We start from the raw sequence: 18,829 nt of genomic DNA, 5'->3' as shown, positions 1-18,829 counted from the left end.
CACTTTCACTATCAGACGTAGAGAACACATTTTAACTGAAGTTTAGGTCAAAAATGCTCTATGCTATTCTAATACAAAGTGCCATCTTGGTTAAGATATGAGAGCATTGACGCTGTAGAAATTACAGTTTATGGCATGTGACAAAATTAAACCAAACAAATCATCTTCAGTGGCAGGCATTGCCTCCTTCTGTACATGAGGGCCCTCATAGAGTTTCAGTTATTTTGGCCAGCTGCCAAAATGTTCACAACGCTCCCAAGGAAGTTTCCCTTGGGAACAGTGAGAGCTGGCATCTATGAAGAAGCACCCTGATAGATTTAGATATGCATAAATAAAAGGAGAAGAGTTGATCAGCCCTGCTCAACATCATAAAGGCTGGTTCCATAATTATGCCAGTCACAACTTCCCGATGATAGTGTAAAACTGCTACTTTCTGTATGCTATCAAGGAAATACATTGTTATGCCCTTCATCCAGTGCATTGTGTAAACTTTGCCTGTTCTGTGAGTTTGAGCACACCTTTCGTGGAATGCAATATTTTCTGATTTGCTTTGAAGTGACTGGCTTACTCTGACTCCACTACCATATTTTGTTGATGCAATTACAGTCTAGACATCACATTGTTCTTTTGCTGGTTTCAAGCAGCATTTCAGTATAAGCTGATGGAATGTCATGCTGACAGAATGCTCAAGTTATTTGTAATAATCCACATAATTTTCTTCTTGATCCCCCCCCCCCCTCCCCCACCACCACCAATCTTATAGGGAGAAAGTCTTACGTTGTCACCAGATTATGAGAGTGCAGAACCGAGTTTCCCGCCGCCAGACTTTTCCCCACCGGAGTACTCGCCGCCGCCTCTCCCGATTACCGTCAAACAAGACCTGGTTCACGACCCAGATTACGAAGAGGTTGACAGGACGCGTCCTTCGTCTGTCAATGAACTTTGTAAGACTTTGGTCTCATTGATTTTCACTTTTTGGCAGTGATTAAAATCCAATATGCAAAACTTGTGTAGTGTGTATGTGTGTGTGTGTTTGTGTGTGTGTGTTAGGTGCAGGGAAAATTAAATATAATGTTCACGGAATGATATTGTATTTTATTTAGCAATGCTTCTTTTAATCTTTGTATGGGCATTTCTTCAAGCTGAATATTTTGCCACATAGTAGCGCTTATGGTACTTTTAATGAGCATACACTTGCCACATGGCTTAACATTTTTCAATAAGATTGTGTATCATATACTCTACCTATTTGTCCATATCTTTGCAAGGTATAAAGTCCTGTGTGTTTATACACATACATTTTTTTCTCTTTGTTATCTGTAGCTTCTCCTAGAGGTGAATATGGATACATGATTCCGTCTCCCAGTGTTGAGATGGCAAGGTCTGTGCCTGCTAGCCCTGTGTCCTCCATATCATCAACAGGGTCTTTCAAACCGGTAAATAGTCTTACAACAAGTCTGAATCTATTTCTTTTCTTTCTTTTTGAAGATTACTGATTCCTTTCTGTATTTATTTGTTTTCATGCATAAGGGGAAAAGACATCATCATCTGCTGTTGTTATTCCCACACATAGTGGCAAGCTATTAACACTATTCTAACTGGAGGGGGTCAAATTGACTCAACGTTTCGCGCCACGATTTCGCAACGCGCAAAGCTTTTACCGCGTCGTTTCACGACTTTTTTCATTGAAGTCTCCCGCATATTTTGAGACTAAATTTGCGACATCTGGGTACACCTTTTTGAAGTTACGTAATGTTTTGCATATGCATGTCAACCAAAAAACAGCTCAAATTCATGATATCGTGTGCAAATCCAATGCAAATTGTGTTTTTTGGTTAAATAGATATAACTTATATTATTTCAACTTTTAACCATTAAAATTAATCAATTCTAGTGTAGATAAGCCTGAAAAAGTGCCTGCAACAAGTTTTGGCCAAAAAACAATAGAAAACAAAAGGTTGAAAAAACGATAAAATACATAAGAAATTAACGAAACAATAAAAAACAAAAGAAATTAATTTCAATTGAGCTTTTTTTTTTTTACACGAAAATTGTTTGATGTGTCTTGAGGAATTCTGACACAAAAATTTAGCAATCCTCCAGTCTGTTTAATGGAGTTATAGGTGAAAATATGATTTCATGCACAAATTTGCATAATTAATTTATTAAAAATAGAAAGGCAATATTTTTCTATTGTATGACGATGTAATCTTGTAGTTGACATCCAGCTCTATCTTCAGGCAAAATTTCGCGGCGATCGCGCAATCTGCGGCCGAGATCTGAAGGGGGGGGGGGGTCAAATTGACCCCCCTCAGTAAAAACTTGGTCTCAAATAGCCCAGTTAGAATAGGGTTAAAGTGATGTTACTGCAGAATGCACTTTATCAAACTGTCCATGACTCTTTTTCTCTTAAAGTGATGGTGAATTTTATGTAGATTCATCTTAGTGAGGGTTTTAATGGGAATTATCTGCAGTGATATACTCTCGACCAGTCCAAAGCGATGTCATTTCAGAAATATAAGTCAAAGCAGGTACAAGAAAGTGACGTACAGTATGCTCATTGCTTTTTAATAGGTGTCATTATACAATTATGTACTCAAGTATTCATTCAGTATTAGCACCATGTGAACCACACTGTATTAGAGTAGCAATTTCTGTCTTTGAATGACAGATTTCATCTCCATCCAAGATTCTTTTCAAGTTGAGATGGCTTAATTCTAAATATTGCTGAACTTGGCAAACTGAACTATGCAATAATGTTTAAAGGCTCAATAAATGCTCAAACATCCAGAAGTTTTGAAGAGTTTCCTGCCATCAATCAAGATATTGATAAACAAATATCACTCTGCTGTCAAACTATTTCTGAAATGGTCAATATCGTTTGGGGAGGTATCAAGTATGGCAAGTCTAGTCACTCACAGATTTTGTCTTTGTTTCGTATTAAACCATCACTGTCCAGTGCAATTTTTTATGCCTCCGCAACGAAGTGGCCGGAGGCATTATGTTTTCGGGTCGTCCGTCCGTCCGTCCGTCCGTACGTCCGTCCGTCCCGTTTTGTTTTTGTCGATATCTCAAGAACCGTGTGGTGGTTTTACATCAAACTTGGTATGAGGGTATATCCTTGGGGGATAATACTTTGTGTGTATTTTAGGGTCACAGGGTCAAAGGTCAAAGGTCACAGGTTATTTTGTGGGGAAAAAAAAATTGAAATTTCATGTTTTTCTCCATATCTCGCAAATGGTTCAAGGTATCTTCGTGGAACTTAGTATATATGCTTGTACCGATGGGCAGTGATTATCTAGGGAAGTTGGGGGTCATGGGTCAAAGGTCAGGGGGCCAAAGGTCAAGGTCAACTCAAAATATCACTACTTTCCTTATATTTATGCAATGAATGAAGGTTTTTTTTTTTTAACTTGATGTATACATGTGTTACCCAATATATATTCTGTGGGAAGTTTCTTGCTAAAAGGTCAAAGGTCAAAAGGTCAAAGGTCAAGTGAAAGTGCTGAATTGCACTTTTTCCTCCATATCTCAAAAGTAACTCAAGGTATCATCATGAAACTTACATATTTATGCATGTTCAACCTAACAGTGATTCTCTTTGGAACTGTGAGGTCAAAGGTCAAAGGCCAGGTTTAGATAATGCTATTTTCCCATTTGATACTGAAATTATACTTTTTCTCAATACCTTGAAAAATTACTCAATGCATAAACTTATAAAAGGGTCAAAAGTCAAGTAAAAATCATCAGTTCCCCAAATACCTGCACTCTGACATTTTAATCATTCATCCAATTGAACCTAGTTCTAGGAAAGTGAACATTCAGCACATTTGTGTCAAACCTGTCATTTTAATATTTTGCCAATTGTTTGAAACTGTCATCACACATTGTCAAGACATTGTACTATAGACCTATTAGGAGAACCATGCATTATGGCGGAGGCATATCAGTCGCCGTAGCGATATATCTAGTTTTTTTTTTTTTGCTTTAATTTGACAACACAAGGAAACACTAGCTGCATGTGTAGTAGGACCTTGCAACTCACATTTTTTTTTTCAAACTGAAAGCACAGTGTAACAATGCCTCCAGAGCAAAAACAAAACAAAACAAAAACCTTTATTCATTTGAATTCAAAATCTTTGTATTCCAGCCCTGACATCAGTCTTTAAACGTTTCCTTTGGTTTCTTCCAGGCACGGGCCGCACCACCTCCCCCATCAGGGAAGAAGAAGCCAGAATCCGCCAAACAATTGGAGTACGAAAACACAGCAGTATCCAACACGTAACCCTCTGACAGTGCCACATGTTTCCTGATCAAGTCTTAGCGTGATGTTGGACCGAGTATTTTGTGTCAACACCGATTGTTTTCTTCATCTAATTCTTATTGATGAAAACACAATTTACCAGCCCTAGGAGTTCTCCATCACAATACTGCATTGAGCCTGTAAGCTTGGTGTAGTAAACTGTGACCCTCTAGGATTTCATTCATTTATGGGCATTCCTTAGAAAAGCATGATGGTATATGAAGCTCATGGAGAGCTGTGATATTAAAACATGGGGTGTATTTCTGGGAGATACATGTTAATATTCAAGGTGGTTTTTTTTTTAGATCAAAACTGGCAGGAATTGCAAATTACTATGCCTTTGAATTTTATTACTCTGTCCAAGAGATGTGAACGAAAGATATTTTAGATTGATCCTGTACAAATCAAAAAGTGTATTGTAGTCATGGTGCCTTGGCCTTTCAATAATCCATTTACTCTCAGAGTCTCATATCTTACAGTCTTAGAAATTCTATAATCATATTTAAATACTTCTGAATATTGTCATCACTTTTAGAAGATGAACAGCGCAATGACCACTTTCTTTTAATTTTTTTTTTTTTAAGAAATCTGTCTTTCTAGAATTATGATCAGGGTAGAGCAGTTATTACTAAAATTAGGAAATGTCACCATTAATCAAGAATTCTTCCTCATTTTTTGCATTTAATGAGTATTATTTGAAGTCTGTAGGTGAAATGTTTTGATGTCAGCCTAGCAATGTAAACAAGTACATTTGTCTGACTGTGATTTTGTGGTGCTTCATACACTTGTAGGAGTATGTGAGATATACTCTATAAACAGCAGAACAATTATTTGCCATGTGTGTGCTCTACAGTAAGCCTGTAATTATTGCGAGAAGCAATATCTTTGTTTTGATTATATCATTTTGTAGATCAGGGTGCTCAAATGCTATCTAGCATATGTATATTGTGCATAACACTACACTTGTGATCATAGGAAAAGGAGCCTGCTCTGAATTAATTATCTTTTTGATACATGAATGTTTAATTCATTATTAATTATGTGTAAATAAGAGTTTATCAGATGATCCAATATTTTTCATACTTCTCTTTGAATTTGTATATACTTTTTTTTTTCGTCTGACATGCATCTTTTTTTTAGAATGATGATCATGTATATACACAATGTGAAATAAAATATGTTTTATGGAATCTTTCATAACTCCCATGTCGGAACTTTGTATGTACACTGTGAAGCACAGTGAGATATTTAAGTGCTCATCATGAATATTATTGATTCCTCTGATGTTCACTTAGTATCAGCCTGGTTGCAAAGTAAAAAGTAGTACCATGTTCTCTTAGCCAAGTTGTGGGAGTTCCATATCACTTAAAGACAGCAGAAGCATCTTGGCTAAAAAAAAGACACGTCTGTCAGAAGGAATCATGCTCGTACTATTTTATGACTCTATAGATTTTCTGCTGATTGAACGTTCTCTGATATGGAACGTACTTGTAAATCAATCAAGTTATGTTTTGATATGCATTACTGGTAATCTGTGCCTCTCCAATTACTGCATGAAGGGATGTGAAAGACAAATACTCGGCAGTTATGTTCAGTAGAGTTTTTCAAATCCAACACAAATTAGCAAGAGCTATGTGCAATTAGCTAAAGACAGTAGGAACTCTCCCTGTGTCTCCATTAATAGCTCAGTCCCAGACAGGCCTTGATAAACACCTTTGGTGTACTGCAGACAGATATAGAAACTGCTTGAGCATATTTCACTTAATAAATCTGGCGTTATCACTTTAAATACTGGGTTTATGGATGGCCACTGGTCATAACATGGCTGGATAACAGAGGCTAGACTGCACGTGTGTATGGGACTGGTATCCAGAGTGAACCATGTAACTCACATTTGTGATTTGTAAAATCCATGTACTCGTGGAATGACAAAACATGGTGTATTACAAAGGGCTGATATTTGAATATTTTGTCAGCTGATGTGTCATTGAAAATATGAAAAGTGTTAACAATGAGAATATATGCCAGCAGTCCCCTGGTGGGAGCTTCTTCTCAAATGTGTATTCTATCTGGTTTCAATCGGGACGTATTTGTCACCACCAAAATTGTGTCTGCTTAAAGAAAGGTCCTCCAACCACCTTTCAATAAAATGTGTGTACTTTAATGTTCTTCTAGTCACATATTTTGTACTTGACTTTGTGAAATAATTGTGTTCTCTGACCTATTGTAACAAGCCTGCTCTCTCTGTTCACTTTGTACAAAATGTGTCTTGAAGAATTTGTCTGAGTATTCAGAACAACTTGAGAAGACTTTTAGCGTAATCTATTGACAGTGCCTGGAGTAGTGCCATATACATGTAGTGTTATTTGCTTACAAACTTTGCTGGCGTGCTAGTACTTACTACAAATGTGTGCAATATGAGAAATTCAGATTTCTTGCATATTTTTTCTATCAAAACTTGATGGCATTGGCATGGAAATCAGATGAATGATTGACGAGTACAAACAGTCTCTGCAGACTTTCCATCTTTGTGACATAAGAAACTGACGAGATATGCAAATACATCTACATCCCTCTTTGCCTTTCATCTTGCAAAAAAAAAAAGAGAGAAAGTAAAGTTACTTTTTTCATACCCTTCAAAATGCATTTGATGTGAAATTTGTGTGTAGTCAAATATTGAAACACCTTTTTGTTTTCAAAACTGCTCTCAAATTCAGTTGGTCAGAAAGAGATATGTAACTGTTTTTCATTTTCAAGATGTAAAAGACAAAGTTTAAAGAAAATGTCACGTTGGAGTCAAGGTCAACAGATACATTTTTGACACAAGTTGCCTTTGAATTGTCAAGTAGTTTTGTTAAAGAGGTTAAGGGCAAAAACATCATTGTGTATGGTTATATTATGTGGGCAAAAACATCATTTTGTGTGGTTATATTATGTGGAGATTCTCATACACACATTATCATGAGGAGTATGAAAATTGAGGTGCTATTGTGTAACCAGAAAAACTGGAAACTATTCTTATGTTGTGATGCAGCTCAGTCTCCACTTTAATCAATCAGCAGGCATCTCTCAGACTACAGGCAAATATGTCTGACCACTTTATTAATAATACGTATATGACATGTAAAAGTCACTTCATTTAATCATGGACCTACAATGAATCAATTGACCTATTATTTAATTGTGCTGAATGATTTGAATGATAAAACTCCAAAATTGTTCTGAAGTGGTTTATGTATTATCTGTACTTGAGTAAAATTTGACAACTTCTACTCCCTAGGTTTATGTACATCATTCTCTTATATTCTTTGATAGCATCTAGAAATTACAAGTATGTTGTCTCCTTTTGCTATATACATGTAAATCCTGTATTTATCGTACACATTGTAAATACTTGTACACATGTAAAATACATAAAATCATGTCTAATACATTCTGATCAAAGCCGCCAATTAGTCTTGTTCATAACAAAGGTCATAGTTTATGGCATCTTTATTTAATGTTTGTCATTTGTCAAATTGTGTGTATTTTATTGTGTCAATTAAAGTCGCCATTTTACCCTCTACCTGTGGATTATGAGTCTATATGAATTGTTATTATTCTATGTGTGTGTGAATACAGGCAACTCCCATCATAATGAAGTCTTTGGATCCACAATTTTCTTTCATGATATCAAAATTTTGTCATAGCAGAACATATAAAGTACATTTATATATGTGTAAATAAAGATATGTACAAAGATAATGATTTTGAGACCTGAATTTTATTGTTGTTGTTTTTTTTTTATCATTTTGACTGCTCATTATAATGGGAGTGCACTATAGTACACCACATTGCAATTGGTTTTCATGGTAGAGTGTAATTAGAAATCAAACCAAATTGCAAAAATTTCCATTGCAAATTTTCAGGGGAGAAACAAACATCCCACATATATTATCTGATTTGCAAACACATCAATTGGCTATCACTGCACACATGTTATAGACAACTTTTGCCGTAGACTAATGAATATTTTGTGTAAATGATGCATAGAATGTAGTCAAATTTCAAGTACACATAAATCAATTTATGTTCAGTGTATTTGACAGCTTTGACATGAATGAGATTACTGATCTACTCTGAACGTTACATTTCCTGGAATCGCACTCGATTTCTGAAGGTCAACAGTTTGTCCCTTTTGAACCCTGAATACAGTTAAACTCGCATAAGTCGATCTTCTCGGGACTGAGCAAAACACATCGACTTAGGCGATTTTCGACTTGTGCGTAAGTCGAAAAAAAATCGATTTAAGAACAGTTACACCACACACTATGTATAAATGTACATGTATGTTGTCTACACTGGAGCTGAGAGCTGGAGAGGTGGTTTGCCGCCGCAGCACGGGTCGCCTGGCAGGGCCGCGGCTAACTTTGCATGGACAGTGCATTAGTATTGGCACACGTCCGATTACTTTACACCCTTGTTAAACCTTGGGGAAGTGAATATGAACGATATTTGAGCAGTGATTGATTCCAGTTTACCATAACGTGGCTTGAAATGCGTGTAGAGGTGTAATTCTGATTTACCCGTGCCCGTAACTTTCCCCCTATTTTCCGCTTTGAAAACTCAGCAGCTTCATCCGTCCACTGCACAGCGCAGACTGCAAACATACACAGACTATACACAGCCCAGTCGCTGTACGCACAACTATTACACAGCCCAGTCGCTGTACGTACGTAGCGCTAGCGCGACAGGGCTGGACCAGCGGACCTCCAAACACGAAGAGAGTTCAACAATCGCATGCGATCGCTTTGAATTTTGATACTTTAGATCATTTTTTTTGTCACCTGTCTGGTCGGGCTAGTTCTTATGTAAACAAAAACTGGCGTCTCATGATTTTGACAGTGATTTATTGCACAATAAAATCTTATTCGACTTAGGCACAGTGAATTTAATGGTTTTTCCAAGTGTTCTTGGAATTTCATCGACTTAGGCGAGTATTCGACTAACAAAATTCGACTTGTAAGTGAATTAATACACGAAAGTCAATGGGGAAAAATCGGTACTTTTTAAAATCGTCGACTTGCGCGATTATTCGACATATGCGATGTCGACTTAGGCGAGTTTAACTGTATTAGATTTCTTTCATATGCTGTGGTATGTTGTGGTAGTAGGGAATTCAGACCTTTCCTCAGAATAATAAAACTGGTAAATGGTTTATGATGGAGGGGAAATAAATACTACAGGTTTCCATTGAATTTATTCAGACCTCCCCCCAAAATTCCGGCTGTTACTCTCTGTACAAAAGGGGAGAGTATTCTCACAGGCCCGTAACTAGGGGGGTTCAGCGAGCAGGGTGAAGAATTGATTGTTTTTACATTTGAAAATATACCCTTCCCAGAGTGAGACCCTATCCCGCTTGGTTGCTTCACTCCCTCAGAAAGGTACGCTATTTCCCATTTTGAACCGCCCCATAAAAATCCTAGTTACAGGCCTGTCTCATGTGACATAGGTTTAGTTTTTCATTTCTTATTTATTAAAAAATCACCAAGAGGTGTATAACCACAAGATTTCATGTCATTATATTAAGCCATTGAAGACGAATCCCGAGTATACTCGGGCAGATGTCTATGGGAAATGCATGTTGTAGCAAAATCAGTCCGTCCTCAATGGGTTGAGATTACTGCTTGGTGTGGCAATGGAATACAGTAGTACAGTTTGTATGTTACCTGGCGGGGGATAGCAAGGGCATCTCTCTCTCTCTCTCTCTCTCTCTCTCTATCTTTCATAAACAGACTTAAAAGAAAATGAAAACAAAATATATACTTACAGTACGTAAATTTACGGAATACAGCACTATTAGTAGAACACATTAGTGAAAGTTTGAAGGAAAAACTGGACAACCCGCTAAAACGTTATGATCTTTTAAAAAGTTTGGCAGCAGCCATCGCTGGATGAGAAGGCTACAACACTTTCTGACATTGTGTATGGAAAAAATATGAAAAAAATCCATCCTATTATTCACTTTTCTAGCTTTGATGCAGTGATGGCTGCACCAAAACTTTAACATTCTTATTTTTTCATTACATGTAGTTTGTCTGATTTTCCACATTCTTTCACTATTGTGTTTTACTGATATTGCTGCATTCACCCAATCCACATGTATATTTGGGTTTCATTCCCCTCTATGATTTCAAGGACACTTTTAGACAGACCGAGTTTCAACTTCTAATGATGCCTTTGACAAATCATTTTATATTTCAAATATACTCATATGTATAAAATAAAACATTTCACACTGTGGATAAAAGACAGGATTGCTTAAAATGTATTTTCCTCCAAATAGTACACTGTAAGCTGTATTCAATATGATTACAGAAATAAAGAAGTAATACAAACTTCATTTTTTAGAATCTATTTTGCAAGTAAAATTATCAAAAGACATGGCATTGTATTCAAATCTAAAAATGTCAGAATGCTCCATTGACTTCTACACATGAACAGATAATAAGCATGCTAAAAACAAAAGACCTGTAGGAAGCATGCATTCAGCTTGTGTAGACAAGAACACAATAATCGTGGTGGACCTCTAGCAGGGTCATAAATTACACAAGATAGAAAACAATTCAGATAAACATCAACAAATGAAATACTCGGGAACGAAAATATGTTACTGTTATAATGAAATCTCGCTAACATGGAACCCTGTAGGTAGGACTGCAGACAGTCCTTTAGCTCCAATGAAAGATGTGGAAGTCATAGAGCATGTTTGTGTCAGAGTATTTCCTGAGGCAACTTTATAAACATGTATTTCTAAACTTGCATTGAAACTACTCAACTACTCGTAACTCAGGATGAATACTCAGTTTATTCATTTAGCAATAGGATAGTTAATCTTAAAAATTGAAAATGTTCATATTCGTTATGCCATCTTGTGTACTTTCCAGGACAGTGTGACTCCATGGTAGTCAACTTGCTGTCATTTGTTCATATGCCTATGGTATCTTCCAGTAACCTTAAGATAAAGAGATTTCTTTTTTTCGATTGTAGTATGTTTCATTTCCCGGTTGCCATCAGAATGTGTAGGACATTAGGTTTTAGAAAACAAGAGCGTTAACCCGTTGAAGGCGAGTCCCGAGTACACTCGGGCAGGTGTCTATGGAGAATGTGTGTTGTAGCAAAATTAGCCCATCCTCAATGGGTTAAGATCATACCTTGAATGGCAGGACTCATTCACCACACAGGAAGACGTTCTAGGCTGGACTGAGCGTGTTTCACTTTGGGATTAAAATGTATGCAGACTATAGCAGACGACAATTAGTAGGTCAGTCACATTACGTCATTTACAGAAGTAACGAAGGCCCTCTGTTGCACGTAAGAACACTCATGCAAGCCGATCATTAAAGCATCCAATAAAAGAACCTCACATCATGGACTGAATGTCTGAGTTATTTTGTGTCCATGTATTTAACAGGGATCAACTATGGTGCTGCCATTTTTCATCAAAATACTTGAGTTGATTGTTGGAAGCAGACGAAAAGGCAAAAATAACAAGATTTAAAACACAGACGTGATTTTTATAGCTCAAAGTTTGTTTTCATCTGCTTGTATTCCTTTTGGCAAGCTGTAATTTGAAAAGGACATCTCACATTTGGAGGTGGCTATGCAGTCAAAAACTTCATAAAGAAAACAAGAGACACCACAGCACATATGATGACACATTTACTTTGTCTTCTTGAAAGGGAAGAGTATCAAGGTGACACATTTGCTGTTTCTTCTTGTACAAGCAGGGTACCAATATTCTGCCTCTGCTATTTGTTCTTGTATAGACAGAGTACAAAGATGACACCTTTGCAATTCTCGGTATCGCCAATACCTTGGTGCCGTGCGCAGAGCAGCATTTTAGATGCATTATGGGATAGCTCTGGGGACAAACTTGCCCCGGTTTTGGCTGCATATGCACTCAGGTCACGTTCTGTCTTTATCCAGGGGTATTGTTTGTTGAAGATTTCTTTGCTTTCCCTCATGTGACCAGCACATTGAAGCCTTGCAGTAGTGAACCATGACTCTAGTGACCACAAATCAGTAAAATTTAGAAAATTTCAATTCTTTTAAAGCTGAATTATAGCCAAGAAAAAAGGAGTATCAACGTAAAAGCACACAAATAACTCCATTGAATAGTATGGGAACTGCAACGCGCGCGAGATAACCGGAAGCGACAATGGCACCGAGGAATCCCATAGTGCATCTGTGACAGGGCTCTTCAGTGTGCACAGAAGTTTTCTGCGCATCGGCAATACCGGGAATTGTTCTTGTACAGGCACAGTACCAAGATGACACCTTTGCTATCTCTTACTGTACAGGCAAGGTTTCAAAACAACACATTGGTGTTTCTTCCTATACAGGCAGGGTACCAAGATAACACATTTGGCGTCTCATCTTGAACAGGCAGGGTACCATGACGACACCTTTGCTATCTCTTCTTGTACAAAATAGGCAAAGGTTTCAAGATGACACCTTTGCTATCAAATTATCTTCTTCCACGATGACATCTTTGCTATCTCTTCTTGTACAGGCAAAGGTTTCAAGATGACATGTTTGCTACATCTTCTTGTATAGGCAGAGCTCCACAATGACACCTTTGCTATCTCTTCTTGTATAGGCAGGGTTTCAAGATGACACCTTTGGGTAAAGGTGCTGAAGTTGGAGCATGTCTCTTCTTGAAGTCAAAGAGGTAAAACACCTTGTTGGAGAGGTCCTGTGGAATTAAAATCGACATAAAGAATCCTTAATCCATAAATGTTCCACTGTATAAAGTACATACAGTACAATTTACAGTCAACAAAAATTCAAATAGCTCTTTCTTGAGGGGCAAAGGAGTCCTTTACCAAATCTCAAATACCTGGTATATGACATGGTAGACCTCTCTGGAAGGCTCTGCTGACTCCAAGAGAAGCATAGAGATTCTGCCTACCTGAACTAACTAAAAGTTTATTTTCTTTAATGTGTCTTCAAAACAAAAGACATAGAAATGACAGACTTGAGAGGGCTGTTACTTCTTGTGCAAACAGATATCGGCTCTTTTCAAATCATGACAACTATGTACATGGCCATTGATAAGGAACTTTTTTTTAATACCGTTAAACTTCTCTTCTCATCTACTGTCCTTGTGGCATTTCCAACCTTCAGTGATTAGTTTCTGCAGCAGTAAGTGACAATTAATATCGGACCATCTGTGAAGATTTTGATTGCTGCTATGGTAGCTGCAAGTAATGCAAGGTAAAATGGCAAGTGCCCATTTTATGAAACAGGTCCACATGGAGAACCAGCTCTATGCCCTGGTAACGAGGAATATGGAGAGGAAGCTAAACAGATTGTAAATGACATTGAATGATTCTCCTTACCTTTGACTTGAGATGGAAGCCCAGGGTCTTCATCACAGACAAGAAGGAGGCCAGTGAGGTGAAGCGGCTGGCTACTTCTGCCACTTTTAGGAGACCACTGAAAAGAAAGGTTAAAGGTCATCTAGGGTAGTCCTTTTGTCATACATATCTTCTTAACCATAACTTGTCATCTTACAGCTCCTGTACCAGGTGCACACATGGTAACAAATCATAATGATATATTGTAGAGTGAATAAAAACAGCACTCTGAAAGTGTGTTGGACTAATGGTTTGTGCACTACTGTGCTTTTAGTAAAAACCAAACAAACAAACCAAGTCAAGGGTTCAATCCCTGCCATTGCATTTCTGTCCATAAGTTAAGACAGCTTATACATATATCTATATGACTATGAGTGGAAAGTGCACCCAGAAAAAAAAAATGAATGTTACTGTGGTTAGATTTGGCATATTTGCTCCAGAAGAGGTCTGGTTGTATGCCCCATAGGGAATGCAGTTCCTGCACTGAAGGTTTAGGTTTGATTCCCGTAATAAGGGTCATTGTGTATATATGTCTAGTACTTCAAACACCATGATGTGGAATGTTTCTATTATAAGAAATGGCTACTAGCAATAAAAAAAAAAATATATAGAAATATCTCTCTGACTTGTGCAGTGAAATGTCAGTTGGAAATGCAAACTAAAAGAAAACACTTTGTAAGGTACCTACCCTTGTTTGAGTGTTCTGTTGGCTTCCATCACAAAGTCAATCCAGTCCGTACCCATCAGAGAGAGACAGAAGATTGCCACATCCAGGGTGCTTGGCTTCAGTGGAACCTGTTACAGCAATTTATATCAGCATTCAAACTCTATGAATCACAGTCAATGGCACAGGGAAAGAAATTCACACATTCCATATCAAAGTTTCATTCAAAAGTAATCTAATGTTTGAGTGCATGTTGGGGTGTTAAACTTTTACCAATATTTAGGTCTTGATACATGGGCAATCAAAGTATAAATACACTTCATGTTACAGTTGACTTGAATACACAGAGTAAAATGAAACCGATACAAACAAGGCTGTTCGGGGAATTTAAAGATGCACTTGTTTTCACAAAACAGTAATATCCATTGCCGACATGTATGCAAATTAGAGGTGATGATGTCATCACTGTAAAAGTTTTCCCAATGACTTGAACATAAATTAACACTACATTTTCCTCTTTAGAATTACTATGACAACACATTTCAGCCCATTCTGGTTGAATTAATCCCACAAAAAACCACTTCCCTCCCAAAAACAGAGATTTAATCTGAGGTAATGCAATGTAAGCCTGCAGTACAGTAACAGGTGGGCCCTCCAATTTTTCTCAGTACATGGTAATACTATCAGGTGGTTTTAAAAAAAATGCTTTAGAACAACTAAATACTGTACAAAATTATACTGGGCTAAATGATGGTGACTAAGAGAATTTAAACTAATCCCCTGACAGCATACACAGTGAACAACTGAAGAACTCTTTAGAGGAAATTGCTGGTAATTACCTTGGCAATATTACAGACAGTCACATGTTTGTTGATAGGGTAAAGGTCAAATGAATGAACTTTCTGCCTGACAGAGCGAGCAATCTTGGCATCTCCACATCCAAAGTCACCTACCACTTGTGATGCTGGTCTGTAGACACAAGGATTAAATTAACCAGAAAAATATGAAGTCAATACATTAGATCATGCATAATGAATTACAAGAGTGAAAGAAATTTTCAAATCAAGATCAAAAGTTATGCAACAACAACAACAACAAAACAAATTCATTTTGTTCGTAAGTTATTTCAATTCGAACGTAATTGTGGTTATGACGTTTGTAAGATTTGCCACTACCACAATAAAGTTGTATGTTTGATTTTAAAATTTAGTTCATCTAATATATCCATTATATTATTATAAGTTAAGGAATTCAGGTATTGTATAATGAATTGCTAGTTCCAGATAAAATATCACAGAATGACTGCCACAATTTCTTACAACAACATTGTTTCTAACTATAAGTACTGTAGTAATCTTTTTGTGCTATAAGACAACACACTGTGTTAATAAGGAATATTAAACATTTTTAGGTCATACGCTTATATATATATTATATTATATATATATTCAACAGTTTGCCCCATTTGAAGCTGGTGTACTAAAAAGTTCAACAAACTGATTTTCAAGCTGTTTTTAGGCACAATGTACATTTCATGGTTCATACATTCCAGATGTCATGCAATTATCAAGACACAAAAACCGACCACTCACCTCCTCTTCAACACCTCTATGATAACATCGACCGGGTTGACTGGCCACTGCTCGACCTGCTGGGTGAAGCCTTCATGGTAGGTGACAAAAGCAGCCTTGTCACCAGCAAACAGCTGCTTAGCCTCCTTACCAGTCACTTTGTACAGATGTTCATTCAGGAGACGGAACTGGGACGACTTCAACTGGGATTCCATCTCTGTTTTCAGACTGGACTTCAAGTTTAAAGACTTTTTTGACTTCACCAAGATAAGTCCGCCACCACTGTCACTTTCTACTTCATTGCTTTTGGAATCCTCATCCTTGTTGACAACTTTTTCTTCATGCTGAGAGGGTGGTTTTACCTCTAGCTCGTCGCTAGTTCTCTTCATCTTTTTACTTGGGGTTCCACTCTCTGGGTTTTGGTCCTGAAGATGCTGTTTTGCCAGTTTTCTCTTCAACTTTCTCCTCTCTTTTCTAGACAGACTGGGGTTTGAATCTGTGGAGGCATTATTAGCCTCTGAATGCAGTCCATTTTGAGGCTGAACTTCACTTGCTTTAAATTTTTCCTCATCTCCACAATCACTTTTCCCCACCTGTTCTGATTCAACCCTGAATTTATTTTTTCTTGCTTTCCTCTTTCGTTTCTTCTTCACTTGCTTCTGCTCTGGGGTTTTTTCATGTGTATTTTGTTTGAGACTGGTCTCAGTATTCTTTGTTATCGTGCTTGGCTCCTTTAGCAAAGTAATTATCTCCCCATCTTTGACACTCCACAAATCTTGATTGGTGGTGCTTGGAAAGCTCTCCTTTGAGCCAGGAGATGCTTTGTCCCGTTTGCTAACTTTCTCTGAGGCACCCATCTCTCCCAAGTTCCTCTTCTTTTTCTGTTTCTTACTGCTTTTAATATTTTGACTCAAAGACTTATCCTCTTGTTGCGTACCCCTATCATCTGGTGATGGTGCCAGGTCCTCAGCAGTCTGCGTCTCAACCTTTCTCTTCTTCTTTTTCTTTTTCTGATTTCTATTGACCTGTGTAAAGAAAGGCAAAGAATGAACTCTTCAGCATATTGAACTGCATAGCAACTGACCAGAAAGTACAATAATGTTTTAAATAATTCATCCTCACATGATCACAGGCTCTACTTTGACAAGATTTTTATTTTTTTTCCATTTAAGTGAACCATTTTTTTTTTCGATGTCTTTTTCAACACTAGATTTCAAGATAGAATCTGTTGTTTGATATTTTCGGTCTGTTGATCTAGAATGTAAAGGTATGTGCCTATATTACTTTTGTAGCCATGTAGATATTTCAAATTCTGCATGCCCAAAAGATGCACCAAGACATTGGTAGGCACTACATTGTTTTTTTAGCTTTTGGTCACACAAAAGATACATCCCATAATATAAGATGGCTAACTTCAGTTTTAGATTGTGCAGGCAGCATACACCGTGATTGTTCACAAAGAGGGAGTTGTTTTGAGCAATGACATGAAATGTGACATTGATGTCAATACTTCTGGACAACCAATTTGGTTTAAATTTACATGACTGATCGAAAATTAGCCATATAGTATTTCCCGGGATTTTTGCATAATTTGGTCTAGTATAATTTGAGATAGCTAGCCTACATGGATATGAAAGGATATTCATTAGTGATGGAAAATGTAAATTTACATTTTAAGGTACTTTTGTGTAGTTTAAAGTTCCAAGTAATATGTATGACTGTGACAATGCCAGATTTAATATCACTTTAGCTGTTGACATACTGTGGTTTGTACTGAACTTACTGAAGACAAAGAGCAAACCTTTGTTATGTGGGACACAAGTACAGCCTTGGTTTTTTTCCAGCATTTTATTTCTGGCATATATTGGTCTATCTCTCAATAAATTTCAGAGTGTAAGTTTACACATCCAAGACAGGTTCAAAGCATAAATTACTTTACATCACATACAATGAATGTAGGACTATACACATCACACACAAGCCCACAAAAGTTACACTTCTCAAACTAGAAAGACACATTTGCAGTGGTATTGCTATTGTACCATAAATTTACTGGTATATTTACACATGAACACAATTTTCTACAATTTTTGCAAAGCCGTATTCACTGCAGGGGGGGGGGGGGGGGGATTTGGTGATCCTAAACGACGGCGACCTGTCACCATGTCTGTCATATAAATGCCAGATTTTTTTTTCATTGTTATTAATTAGCCGCAGCCCGGCCTACCATCATTATTTTGATAGTTCTAGATCAGATAGTATGTTGATACATGTGGACGCAGTTATAAAAACGAGCAAGACATTATCTTTAAGGGATGGGACTGAGCTGAAATCACTGTTGTGTTGCTTTCATACCTGGGTAGATTCTTTAACCTTGAACAAGGCATCATGCAGCTCATTTGAAAGATCGTCTTCTTGCCATGTACTTGATCCATCTAGGGTCCAGAAAGTCATGTTCATTTCTTCGACTGTTTGCTGCTACGAAACGCCTAGTAGACTTGATTGAGGTGACTACACTGGAATCTAAGGGGAATCCGTCTCGGGTACAGCGCCGCTCCTATCGAGCCCGGCGCCCACCGCGCGCTCGAGGCCAGGGGCGACGCGGCGGTGGCAGATAGCTGCGCAGGCATGTAAAGCACGCGACTTTCCCTGTCCACGTGGTACCGTATTGGTGAGAAGCGACGAGGGGAGGTGCTCGGTCGTTGAGCTGAGTTGGCTTCCGACATCAACTACCAGCCCGATTACCAGTACGCAAGAGCCGAAAGCCGAAGTTGTGGTGGGATCGTCTGGGTAGCCTTAGTCTGGGACATCGTTAAAGCTTCATGTAAATACCAAGCTGCTGCAGCAGCCTGATGATAGGGACACATCTTAAATAAATCCTGCTCCTGAG

The 18,829-nt window shown here is 37.7% G+C and overlaps 1 protein-coding gene across 1 annotated transcript; it reads right to left on the bottom strand.

Annotated features, from left to right (window-relative positions):
- Nucleotides 1–12,926: 12,926 nt before the first annotated feature.
- Nucleotides 12,927–18,393, bottom strand: LOC139733091 (uncharacterized). The gene is made up of 6 exons (XM_071643932.1): nucleotides 18,295–18,393; nucleotides 15,961–16,964; nucleotides 15,208–15,337; nucleotides 14,393–14,499; nucleotides 13,687–13,783; nucleotides 12,927–13,040 (listed from the first exon to the last, which is right to left on the bottom strand). The coding sequence occupies exons 1-6, from the start codon at nucleotides 18,391–18,393 to the stop codon at nucleotides 12,927–12,929; spliced, it is 1,551 nt and encodes a 516-aa protein (XP_071500033.1).
- Between the last annotated feature and the right edge of the window lie 436 nt (nucleotides 18,394–18,829).

Source organism: Diadema antillarum, unplaced genomic scaffold, assembly GCF_040938485.1.
Source record: "Diadema antillarum isolate AM-2024a unplaced genomic scaffold, OU_Dant_1.0 seq00000460_RagTag, whole genome shotgun sequence".
Taxonomy (NCBI): Eukaryota; Metazoa; Echinodermata; class Echinoidea; order Diadematoida; family Diadematidae; genus Diadema; species Diadema antillarum.
The sequence above is the reverse complement of the archived record's forward strand: the minus strand, read 5'-3'. Positions and strand labels throughout refer to the sequence as shown.

Coding starts and splice junctions, on each gene's coding strand:
- LOC139733091 (XM_071643932.1), bottom strand. CDS start 18,393: ATGACTTTCTGGACCCTAGATGGATCAAGTACATGGCAAGAAGACGAT. Junction 15,338..15,960: donor ATAGAGGTGTTGAAGAGGAG/GTGAGTGGTCGG, acceptor TTGTGTCTACAG/ACCAGCATCACAAGTGGTAG. Junction 14,500..15,207: donor CTGTCTGTAATATTGCCAAG/GTAATTACCAGC, acceptor TTGCTGTAACAG/GTTCCACTGAAGCCAAGCAC.